This window comes from Poecile atricapillus, chromosome 2, assembly GCF_030490865.1.
Source record: "Poecile atricapillus isolate bPoeAtr1 chromosome 2, bPoeAtr1.hap1, whole genome shotgun sequence".
NCBI lineage: Eukaryota > Metazoa > Chordata > Aves > Passeriformes > Paridae > Poecile > Poecile atricapillus.
In genome coordinates this window covers 145,451,408-145,464,185 of record NC_081250.1, presented here as the reverse complement: position 1 = coordinate 145,464,185, position 12,778 = coordinate 145,451,408, and the positions used below count along the sequence as shown (strand labels likewise).

General features: G+C 39.6%; 1 protein-coding gene across 1 annotated transcript in view; it reads left to right on the top strand.

Annotated features, from left to right (window-relative positions):
• Window positions 1-12,433, top strand: part of KCNQ3 (potassium voltage-gated channel subfamily Q member 3) — a 186,557-nt gene extending 174,124 nt beyond the window's left edge. Inside the window, exons 10-15 of the mRNA XM_058832271.1 lie at window positions 2,884-3,071; window positions 4,126-4,228; window positions 6,537-6,668; window positions 8,943-9,041; window positions 10,741-10,825; window positions 11,696-12,433. Coding sequence (XP_058688254.1) covers window positions 2,884-3,071; window positions 4,126-4,228; window positions 6,537-6,668; window positions 8,943-9,041; window positions 10,741-10,825; window positions 11,696-12,433 — 1,345 coding nt within the window. The remainder of the gene's footprint in view (window positions 1-2,883; window positions 3,072-4,125; window positions 4,229-6,536; window positions 6,669-8,942; window positions 9,042-10,740; window positions 10,826-11,695) is intronic.
• Window positions 12,434-12,778: the final 345 nt, after the last annotated feature.

The following is a 12,778-nucleotide window of genomic DNA, read 5'->3' as shown; positions in this document are numbered from 1 at the left end:
ATGTCTCATTGCTATTTTTTCTTTATATTGAAGAAATTCTCACTCTCACAAGCTCACTCTCTGTTACCTTCAGGCCCATCAGTTTATATTGCTTGGCTGACTCTGTTATTAGTTAGATTTTTGGAGCATTTCTTTGCTTTAAAATTCTTTTCAGTGATGTGTCATGATTCTAGACTCTTCTTGACTTCTTGTTCTTGTACTTCTCAAAATGAATTCCTCCTTCAAACATTGGTTTTATTATTAATGTGACATGAGAATTTATTTTCCCTATTTCACCAACCCAAAAATCCCACATGCAAATCATTCCATTGACTTTTACTTCCTCATCTTTGTATTTTGTGCCCTTTTCAAACTTGCTCATTAGTTATCTTCTCCTGTATATATTTGCCCCATGTATGGTAGCTGAGTGCTTGAAGAATCCAAATTTCACAGAGAATTGAAACATCGGTAAACATCGGCTGGTAAAGCCGTAGTGCTCTCAAACATGGCCAAACAGAGAGCTATGCACAAGAGGGTGCAGGATTTCCCTGAGTTAGCAGAACACAAATCACTTGCTGGGACTCTGCACCCACCATCAGTTCAGAACCTTGGTGGGCAGAGCAGATTTTACAGCAAAAGCAAGAGCTATGGAAATAATTTTCTAAACAAGTTCTTAATCCCAAATGTGAGACTTCCCAAAACATACTTTTTCACAGATGTCAAGTAATATCTCATATTTTTCTACAAAGAAGGAAGTAATCCCCAATTTTTACTCCATACATTTGTCTGCACTTTGTGCATCTTTCCCACATGCCATGAATTCTTCAGGAAATGACATTAGGGCAAAATATGAGTAATATAGATTTAATTAATTTAGACTGTTCTAATTCTTCACTCAAATACATGCTTTTAGGTCCTGGAAATGCTAAATGTGTTCCTCCATACCCAAGTCCTCCTTAGCTGCCACTTCAGTACTCACACACGCACGTGCACTTCATACATGCAATGACAGGGCAAGTGTCTGGACTTCCCAGGCTGCAGAAATTACATTCACAAGTATTTTCATATCAAAAAGAAAAAATCAGAAGGGTTGGAAAAACTTCCTACATCTGAAGGTTTAGTGCTTGCATTTTTTCTGATGGGGAAACCTGTAATTCATTACTCCCTGGGTAAAAGATCTATTAATCAGAAACAGACACTAGAGATGAGAACCCCAGTAATTCATCAAAAAAAAAAAAAAAAATTAAAACAAAACCACAAAACAACTTTCAACAGCTGTGATGCTCAATGCTCAGATAACATGCATTGTGGTTGGGTACCACAACAGACAGAGCTCTGAGATAGAAATGGGTTCTTCTTTCACCCTTGCAAAGTCTGCACACACACCTCCATCTTTGTCCACAATGTCCTTGTGGCAGTGGACGCTCCCCACGCTTGCCTCTCCTGCCAGCAGCTTTAGTGGCTGCAGCTGAGCCTCCTGCAATGATGCCTCACTGAATACCTGTTAACTCTCTTCTGGTAACCATGGCTGTTCATCCTTCAGCTCTGCTCTCATCTGTGGCTCTCAGAATCCTGCCAGCTCTAACAGCTTCTTCCCTCCCCACACTCAGCTTACTTGATCTGGTTCCCACACAGAACTGCCTCTTGTTCATGTGTGCACAATTCACCTCTCCCTAGAGCTGACACAGGAATGTGTTAAAGAAAGGCTTTCTTCCCATGGCTTAGCCCTCCTTTTTTGCTTTTTTTAAATTTTTTTCTTTCTTTTTTTTTTTTTTTTTTTTTACAAAAGGTGCAATTAATAAATATTTGAGCAGCAAAATGAACAAGCAAATCAAATATTTATACCATCACCTACAAAGTGTTCTGAACATAGATAAGCTGATAAACTCACTAGCAAATTCCTATTGCAGTATTAGTGACTACCTTTGAGATCTTTGCAGTCATCAGGCTGTCAGGAGGGTTAGTGATGCTGATTAAATGGCAGGTAGATTAAATTCTATCATCTCTGTGTTGTCACTTTTGAAGGACATTTGAAGGACAAATATATTTGGACAGTAAATCTCTAAGAGGACAGACAGTGAAATGAATCATAAGAGGAATAAAATTTGTCACTTCACTGCAACTCCTGTAGCTCATGGTGGAGGGAAAGCAGCGTATCCCGCCCTACCATGTCCCTGATCAGTGCTTGGCAAAGCCTTGCCAGAGTTTTGCTGGTGATTTATTTAGTTCATAGCACATCTGACTTTACTTTATTCTTGGCTGAGAGAGTTGAGGTTGTTATGTTTGGAAAGAGAAGGCTCCGGGGAGACTTTAGAGAAGCTTCTAGTACCTAAGGGAAACTGCAAGGAACCAGGAGAGGTACTTTTAACAAAGGTGTGTAGTGACAGGATGAGGAGGAATGGCCTCAAACTGAAAGAGTGCAGGTTTAGATTAGACATAAGGAAAAAATTCCTCACTGGAACCACTGGAACAGGTTGCACAGAGATGTTGTGGATGCTCCCATCCTTGGAAGTGTGTTAAGGCAAATCTGAATGGGGCTCTGAGCAACTTGGTCTAGTGAATGACACCCCTGCCCATGGCAGTAGTGTTGTTTCAAGTCTTAGTAATAAAACTCCTGCTTCAGGTGTGCTACGTGAGCTGAAGCACTGTGATACCTTGCATGGAGAGGATAGCATGACCCTCTGGTAACATTTTCAACACTGATACCAAAAAAATGCTCATAAAAAGCAGTTAATTATCTGTGGAGCTTAATTGTTGCTTACAAAGACATTCATTAATTATGGTAGCCCCAGCAGTGTCCTTGTATACAAAACAATTATTTAGCCCATTATATACTTAAAGCATCATGAAAACAAGTTAATAGTGTACAAAGGAGGAAAATGATTACTTTTGCTTATTTTGTAGCCAAAAGCTGGGTCTCTTGGATCGGGTTCGTGGTACCAATACTAAAGGAAAGCTATTTACCCCTCTGAATGTAGATGCCATTGAAGAAAGTCCTTCAAAAGAGCCTAAGAATGTTGTCTTGAATAATAAGGAGCGTTTTCGCACTGCATTCCGAATGAAAGCATACGCTTTTTGGCAAAGCTCAGAAGGTAGCCCATCTGTGTTGATTTCTTTCCATGCATCCCCTGTTCTCCCCATTTTACTTTGTTCTTCTGCATATTCTGTTGAAGATTTGGGACAAGCATGTCTGGTACGTGGTTATATGTAATATGTTTGGGGAAGCCCAAGAAAAAGAGTCCTGGAGTCCAGGCAACACAGTGCTTGAAATCAAACAGCAGCCCTTCTCAAAAACAGCAGTTAATACAGGATAAAGCCAGTGCTGGATTCAGCCTATTTGATCTGGAAGAGGTGGGCACACTGGGCAGTCAGTCCACATTCCCCAGATAGCCCATGCCATCATGGCTGGGTTTCTGAGCAAGGATGCTATGCTGAGGTAGCTCCCTCCTGGACTGCATCCAGCCCTGCAATAGCCTGTGTCCAGGCATCTCAAATGCACCCTCACTGCCATCTCATTAAACCGTGTTTATAGAGTTGATACGTTCTTCCTTCCCCCTCTCCCCCCACACCTGATTCCCCTCAGAGGTTTCCATTGGGTCTCCATGCAACATTATAGGGCATTATTCCTCTCAGCTTCCCTGAGAACACATTTTCCTCTTCTTGCCCATAACATCTAAATGGTCTTTAAATAACAGTTTCCCCTCTCTTGTGCCAGCTGGCACCAGTGCATGCTGGACATGCTGCCATGGATGGAGCCTGGGTGTCCACACCAGGAACTTGATTTTCTCCTTCATCAAGGTACATGAGCTCCAGGCAGTGCCAGTGAGAGGAGAACTTGGCCTGTGGCTTCTACAACCTGTTTTAGCCTTTATGTGAAATAATTTGGACAATGATCCTTTGGAAAGGAAGAACAGTTCCCAGTGTTTCAGAAACACTGGAATCTGAAAGGAGACCCTTCAATAATGTGTCTTACAGCTGTCCCGAAATAATTAAATCCCTTTCAAGACCTGACCAGTGAAAGAAGCTGTAAGAGATAATTTTTATTAAATCGCACTTGCTTTATGTAGTGTTTTATTCAGCCAGACGTCCCCCTAAATATTGTGTGGTGAGATGTTCACACATCTGGTTTTCTGACCTGCTTTGCAGATGCAGGAACAGGGGAACCCATGGCAGAAGACAGAGGTGACAGTAGTGATTTCCCTATGGAAGATATGATCCCCACATTCAAGACAGCCATCCGAGCTGTCAGGTAAATGTCTTTTTGAAGGATTATGCTTCAGAAAATAAGACTACCATGTTACTACATGTTGATTCACTGTTTCTGTTATTGCTTTCTTTCGATGCAATAGATGAGATAATTCTAATGTTTTCAAAAACATGAGACAGACCCTATTCAGCCTGTTAAAAGTATGCAGGAGGGAGAAATTTTTTCAGTAACATTGAACATGTAATTTTGTGAGATATTCCACAGTGTTTTTATTATAAAATAATATTGTGTACTGTTCCTTGTTAAAATGTTATAGAAATACATCTTTCTCGATTTAGTGACTAATACTTATATGAAACTGGAACTTTGGCTTAACAAAAAACTCCAAGCTGGTTTGACTCTTTATTCACAATTGTATGAGTGTGCAACCTACTTTTCAGCTGTCATATATTAATACAAGCTGAGGTCTCAATTTCAGCAGTTTTTGGCTTGTGACATGTGTCACCTCTATTTTCATGTCACAAGAGATATTCCCTAGGGTTAGAACACTCCTAGCAAGCCTTGGTCATGTGTTTAGCACATCAAGCAAATAGAATTCATTCACTGATCCTCTGTTACTCCTTTACACAGTACTTTTTACTCTCTTCCCTTGAAAAATGCTCCCATGGGAAAATACTCTGCTTTCATTGCAATTGTTCTTTATTCCAGAAGTTGTTAATTTTTGGGCCATGGACTTACCACCTTCCAGGTGAAGTACTGCAAGTATGGAGCATCTCACATTTATCTTAGAAAAACTTCAGGGAATATGTAATAAAAATATAACTACATACTTATGTGTATATAACCATGATATGTACCCTTCTGGTCCTTTTTAAATTGGGTGCAGGAGAATCAGTTTCTGAAAATTCCAAGTTTTCTTAAGGCTGCTGAAAGCCAAGTGACACAGGCTTTGCTCATGTTACCTACGACTTCTCCCTCCCATTGGAAGCTTCTCCATCCCTGTCCTTCATAGCTTTCCCTTTTTTCCCCGATATCTGCTTGCTTTCAAACATGTTAATGTTACTTTTGAAAAACTTCTTCCCCACATCCTGTCCAAATCTAATTGATTCATGCAATTTCCATTTAAACTCAATCAGGAACCAAGATATTTTTTTTTTCTTGTGCAGTGTTCCCAGATCCTGAACATTAGTTGGGAGTGATTCTTTCAGACAAAACAACTTTTAATGGGTTTCAGGGTCATGATCAAGGAGATTTAAAATTAGAATTGCTAACATTGTGATCCCTATTTTTCATTTAAGTCATTGAATGTGTAGTTTTGCTGTTAACATATATAATTTGGCTAAAATAGGTGCAGGTATAATTTTGAAATCTTGAAATATTTATATGCAACAGAGTTTAAGAACCAGCAGTCCTTAAAAAGCTGTAATAGAATTATCTTTGCTAAATGAAGTTTATACAGACTTTAAAAAACCCACCAAGCTTAAATAAAAAACTAATTAGAATCTTAGCAGAGAACAGCAATTTCCCAGTTCAGACCAACAAGTACCTGGAGGCTCTACTGAGAAAGCAAACAACCAGAATCCAGGTCTGAGCCAGATGAAGATTTCATTATTTAAATAAATTTCTTCTCTTGGTTTACTCTACCAAGATATATGCATTTAAAGCAATGTAAAAACAGAAAAAGATGAACAAAAGAATGCCAAACATTTTTTAAGTGCTGTGGTCAGCAGTGGTCCTTGTTATAAGAATTCTGTTACTAATTACTAGTTCATTTTCTAACAATAGCAATAGTAAGAGCAATCATATTATTATCATTACAACAACAATAATGGGATACTGCTGTTTTCTTCAAGGATACTTCAGGCAGTTCTAAAGAGTTTTCACATCTTGACAACTTGAACTGCTGCTAACTTTTCACCTTCCACATTTATATCTAATTAGCATTTCCTATCCCAAATTTTCCCAGCTGAAAAATTAAAACCAATATGAAAATGATTCAGCATTGCATATACGATAAATTTGCTTTATAATAGGCTGAAGCATAAAATAAACAGCTTCAACTTTACAGCTTCAAAATCTCCTGTGACTTGTGTTGTTCAAAGTCAAGCTCCAACTGCGATTCTGAAGCTTTAAACCATTTATTTTAGACTATTAATTATGCAAAGCCAACTATTATAAATTTTCAAATATGGTATGATGTTATAAATTCTTTGTATTTTATTGCCTTGTTTAGAAATAACACACTCAATTTACAAACACTCAGAGAATTCACCCATATTTTTGATAAAACTGGAAATTTTCATAGTGGAATTTATACAAGAAATTAATATTTTTTCTGTTTATTATGCAGAATACTACAGTTTCGTCTCTATAAAAAAAAATTCAAGGAGACTTTGAGGCCTTATGATGTAAAGGATGTGATAGAGCAATACTCAGCAGGGCATCTTGATATGCTTTCCAGAATAAAATACCTTCAGGCAAGGTAAGAATCTTCTGGTAAGTGGGGGAAATGTATAGCTTTGCTGGCAAAATAAAAAATTGGCCTATTTGTGTACAAAGCCACCCAGAAATTACACCTTTGCACAATGTAGCTGGTCCATGAGAAAACCTTTTCCCAAAAACAGAAGGCAAGTCAGTAGCCAGCAGGGATAGCTGGAGGGAGAGACCAGTGGTGCAGATTTAGAACAAGGACCTGAGAGTTAAAAAATCCTGTGAATTTTCTTGATGGTTGCCTTATTTTATCAGGATCAAATTTCTCTCCTTCTCCCCATTTTACAGATGATAAATAAAAGCAATAGTTGCTCTCCATGAACTTTTCTTTGGGTTGGATTCTCTGATGACCTGTGCCTAGTGAAACATCCCATAAAAGTACAAAAATACATCAGCACAGAAAGTTTCACTCAGGTGTAATTGACCTCTGGAAAAAAGCTGGAATTTCCAGTGATTGTTCAGGTGCAATCTGTACCCACAGCTGTTTCCTCACACAAGTGGTTCATTGCAATATGCTTAGGAGGCACATCTACAAAACTCTGTGCTGCTCATCCCCTGAGCCATGAGCCCAGGTCAGAGCTTGGGGCTGTAAATGTGTGTGGGCCTGAGTGCAGGTGTGAGTGCAGGTGTGTGTGCAGATGTGTGTGTGCAGATGTGTGTGCAGGTGTGTGTGCAGGTGTGTGTGCAGGTGTGAGTGCAGGTGTGTGTGCAGGTGTGTGTGCAGGTGTGTGTGCAGGTGTGTGTGCAGGTGTGTGTGCAGATGTGTGTGCGGGTGTGTGTGCGGGTGTGAGTGCGGGTGTGTGTGCGGGTGTGTGTGCGGGTGTGTGTGCAGGTGTGAGTGCAGGTGTGAGTGCAGGTGTGTGTGCAGATGTGTGTGCAGATGTGTGTGCAGATGTTTGTGCAGATGTGTGTGCAGGTGTGTGTGCAGGTGTGTGTGCAGGTGTGTGTGCAGGTGTGTGTGCAGATGTGAGTGCAGGTGTGTGTGCAGGTGTGTGTGCAGGTGTGAGTGCAGATGTGTGTGCAGATGTATGTGCAGGTGTGTGTGCAGGTGTGAGTGCAGGTGTGTGTGCAGGTGTGTGTGCAGGTGTGTGTGCAGGTGTGTGTGCAGGTGTGTGTGCAGGTGTGAGTGCAGATGTGTGTGCAGATGTGTGTGCAGATGTGTGCAGCTGTCTGTGCTCACACCTTCCCTGAGGCCCTCAGTGACTCTGAACAACAAAACACCACACAAACATCTTCATTTCTCTCAAGAATGGGCTGAGGGAGGGCATTTCTTGCTGGACATTTGGGCCTTTTCTGGAGTTACCTTGGCTTTGAAAGGCTGCTCTGATCTTTCTGCTGAACTTTGTAATTTCTTATTTCAAAGTGATTTTCCATGCACTGGGCTATCTCTTTTTCAAGTATATAACATGTCTGTCAGCAATGCCTGGGGATCAAGCCAATATCTAGCTAGCTTTGTGAGGCTTGCCTGGAGCTTTTTCGACTTCCATTTACAAAACTCCATGGGGCACTGTGAAACCACGCAAAGTATCTGCATGGGTTGTCCAATAATAGAGAAAACTGCTCTGTGGACTAGTGCTGATTGATATGTGGACATTTTGGGAGGGGTGGGCTGAATAAACAGAGACTCACTTGCACCTGAGAAGTTGGATATGACAAACGAAAGAATATTTGATATAGTAAAAGAGCACACTTGCATGTGTTGAGTATTCCAAACAATCTTTCTGCTTTTGTGCCAAATAAAATATCAAGTAGACTTCCTTGTGCAACTTCATTTAAAGTTTGTATGTTTTTCAAGCCAAAAGAATAATTAGTAAGGACTAAAATATTGCTGACAATTAGAAACAACAACTGACAGAATGTTATTGGTTTATTAGGAATGTCAGAAATTCTGCCTTTTGTCAAGTTCTGATTTTCATTACCCTGCACAAAATCTGATGGGTCTTCTGACTTTTTTAAGAGCAGCTGCTGTTGGATATTTTTTGACAATCATGCCGTTTGGTTCTTTTGAAGGAAAATAAGTTGTGTTTCAAATGTTGAAGTCTGAAAGAGCTGGATCATTATTTAATTACCGTTAAATTGCCAGGTAATTGCAATTCAGTTCATTGATTGTGACCCAAAAGAGAGCAGACCCATCAAGACCCTCAATATATTCCCAAATCAACACGTGCTGCTTTTTTGAATCTTTGCTTCAGAGATGCACAGGGTATTCTGTCGTGTGTTAGCATTTGGAGATGGACTTACACAGTTTCTCTTTTCTTCTTTTCAGAGTAGATATGATTTTTACACCTGGACCTCCTTCTACTCCCAAGCATAAGAAATCCCAAAAGGGAGGAGCTTTTTCTTACCCTTCACAACAGTCTCCCAGGTGAATTCTTTTATACCTAGTATTTAGCACAGCCCAACACAGAAATAAAAAGTTAATTCATTTCAATAAGTTTTGTTCATCCACTGTTATAGTAATGATACTGAGAGGACATGTTGCTGTGAGATACAAGTGGATAAACATTGAGCCAGAAAGTCACTGGCTTCCCTAAGAACATTGTGGGACAGAAATCTAAACAATGGCTTCTTAATTGTCCAGCTCAGTTTCTCTACAGTTTGAAAATATGGTTTTAAATTAAATACATACATTTGAGTGCTGATGTTTACATTTAACTTGTATGCTAACATTTAACTTGTATACCCCACTTAAAAGCTCAATAAAAATCACTAACAGTTTGAAAGTAAATTAGTTATCTCCCTGAAGTGCCCACCAAATGGCAAGCAGAGATTTTTAATTCTGCTGCTTTTAAACCAGTGATTGATGAGAGATACTCAAAATAAAAATAAATTGTAATAACAGATTTCTGGGTGTGCAAGTTGCACTACATTATTGTATTGCTGCATTCCACAGAGGAAAAAATCAATAATAAATGACATTTCCCCTGTTGTTTACAACTATCAATCTGTCAAAAAATACCCATCAAGAACTACACAAGACCATCAACAATCTGTCCCCAAAGCTGTTGTGGTTGCTCAGAACAAAAGCAATCTTACAGAAAATAAATTATCCCACACAGGGAAAAATCTGAAACCACATAAATGTGAAGACAGAGACTTAAGTATAGGGAAGAGGCAGTGATCATCTGGGGAGGAAAGCAGATTGCAAAAACTGCATGGGTCCATATCACCAGCAACCCAATGTGGAAAACCCAAAATGTTTTAGGTATAGATTTTGCCCTAGTACAATTTGTTCAAAGCTGGATTTTGGATTTTATCAGGAAAGAGAAGAACAGGCCATGTTAAAAGTTTCAGAGTATATTTGTTCCAAATCATGTTAAAGAGCACACTTATTGTTTTTCTAGACTTTGGCATAGGTTATGGGAATATATTGATTCCTTTGGCATAGGTTTAAAACCATTTGATAAAGCTTTAACTTGATCATGAGCATCCAAGATCCCATGAAGTTCTAAATTAAGCTCTTTATTTGGAGATCGTCTTCTTACCTAATGAATTTCATCCATCTGATGGACAGGCAGGAGGAAATTGCATAGATGAAAACCTATTCTGGAATCAGCTTTAAATCTCCAGACCAGACTGTCTCTTTTCAGCATTTCCAATATCAGACTCTTACTATTTGATATAATGAAATTGAGAAAAAAACCCACACTCATCCTTGAAACTCAGATTCAGTCTCCAAAGAAATTAATTATAAAGAATTAGATTTAAAAACACATGGCCATCTGTAGACCCACTAACTGCACAATCTCAATAATTTTCACAAACCTGAAATTATTCCAACAAACTAGAGATTAATTTAAATTTTATTTTGAAATTCTGGGGCTTTTTAATCTTTATCTTAAATTTGAAAAACAAAACAAAATTAAAAATCTAGTTTATATATTTTAGGAATGCACTAGCATCACCTAGAATAGACTTTCACTCCTGTTTGTATAAACATCTAAAAAGGCTCCAAAGATCTATATGAATAAAGCAACAAGATGGTAATTCTGTTTTCTGATATAAATTTCTTATTGTGCTGCAAAGAAATACTGAACACTAATAGAGTTATTAATTCATTATAGAAATGAACCATATGTAGCCAAAGCATCTACAGCTGATACTGAAGACCAAAGTATGATGGGAAAATTTGTTAAAGTTGAGAGGCAGGTAAGTAATTTCATGACAATGACAGAGGCTGAGGTGCTTGTTCAGAAATGACAGAGCTGACATGAATTCTGCATGACTCTGGCTGACCCCGGGAGAATTGTGCTGGTGCTGGTGGAAACTTACAGAGATCTTGTTCTGATGATCACAAAACTGTTGAGTTTTTCATGGAAGAATTTACTTACCTGGGAAGTGTGCCTTTTGAAACTTGTTAAATCAGTATCACTGTGTATGGCAGAAGATCCTAACCATGATGTTGAAGTTGGACTTTTTAATTCCTGTAACTTCAGTACTCATCATATCTGGTGTTTCAAGAGAGCAAGTCCTTTTCCTGCAGGGTCTGGACTCATAATGATTTTCTGTTCTTGGGTCCTATCCAAAAGGGAAAGGAAAATAGTTCTGATATGTAACCCTGGTGTTGTGGGACTATTAGGTGGTGTTAGGTCATAGGTTGGACTCAATGATCTCAAAGGTCTTTTCCAAACTAGATGATTCTGTGATTAACAGTTAGAAAATAGGTCTGTAGGCAAAGGTAATTCCATATATTGTATTTTGGTAATAGCTATTTACCACTGGTATCAAGACTTTGTCACATTATAGAGTCCTGTTGGATAATGTACTGTTAAATATCCAGCAAGACTAATAAGTTTTTGGCACAGTTCATAGGGATGGGTCTTCTTGTTCTGGGGCAGTTGGAGGATAAGCTGTCATCCATCTCAGCCCAGCTTCTGAGGGAAGGTCATGGTTACCATATGTACCTCCATGACCAATAACCATGGCAGCAACCATTGCTAGGGGCAGTGCACGTATGGAGGTGTGGACTTTGCTTGAACAACTGACTTGAGACAATATCATGACATTGGTATTTTTCAGGTAAATGACATGGGGAAGAAACTGGATTTTCTTGTTGATATGCATATGCATCATATGGAACAGCTGCAGATACAAGTTGCTGAGATAAGTCCATTGAAAGAAAGCGCTTCTCCTGCAAGGGAGAAGAGAGAAGAAAACAAATATTCTGAATTAAAAACAATAATATATAAATACACTGAGCAGTGTTCTCGTGAAACTCCTTACAGCTTCCAGCAGGTTCCAGTCAACAAAGTCAGCCCCTATGGTTTCTCGGCACGGGGTCACATGGCTCACTCACAACCTTTATCAATAGGTGGGCAAAACTCTGGCAAACTGCAAGCCACACCTTCCTCAACTTCATATGCAGAAAGGCCAACAGTTTTGCCTATATTTACATTAATGGACTCCCAGGTTAGCTACCACTCCCAAGGAGACCTGCAAAGCCCTTACTCAGATAAGGTGTCTCCGAGGCAGAGAAGGAGCCTAACGAGAGACAGCGATACTCCACTGTCCCTGCTCTCCGTCAACCATGAGGAACTGGAGCGCTCCCCGAGTGGCTTCAGCATCTCCCAGGAGAGAGACGACTTCCCGTTCGGCCCCAACGGGGGATCGGCGTGGATGAGAGAGAAACGCTACCTAGCAGAGGGGGAGACAGACACAGACACAGACCCTTTCACACCGAGTGGCTCCATGCCTTTGTCCTCCACAGGAGATGGGATTTCAGATTCAATATGGACCCCGTCAAACAAGCCAGTTTAAAAGTGCGTGTGGGGGCAGTCACTGGTTGACTTCTCCTTGTAATGTAAGCATACTTTGTATATCTCACTTACTCTACACCCAAAGCTTACTAGTTCAAAACACCAATGGCTGCATAAGATGCATGTGATATTAGTGGTAGTCATTCTGCACCATTTCATACAATTTACTAATGCAGTTTTTTTCATGCTACCAAAACTAAGGAGCTTAGTTTTGAGCATGGTTTGCATGACTTTGCCCTATATAAATGGTACAGCTGATTTCTTCCATGATACATATCTAGCTGGTACTCTTCAGTACAACAATGGTGAATTGATAACAGACAAGATACAGTGGACCTTGCAACAT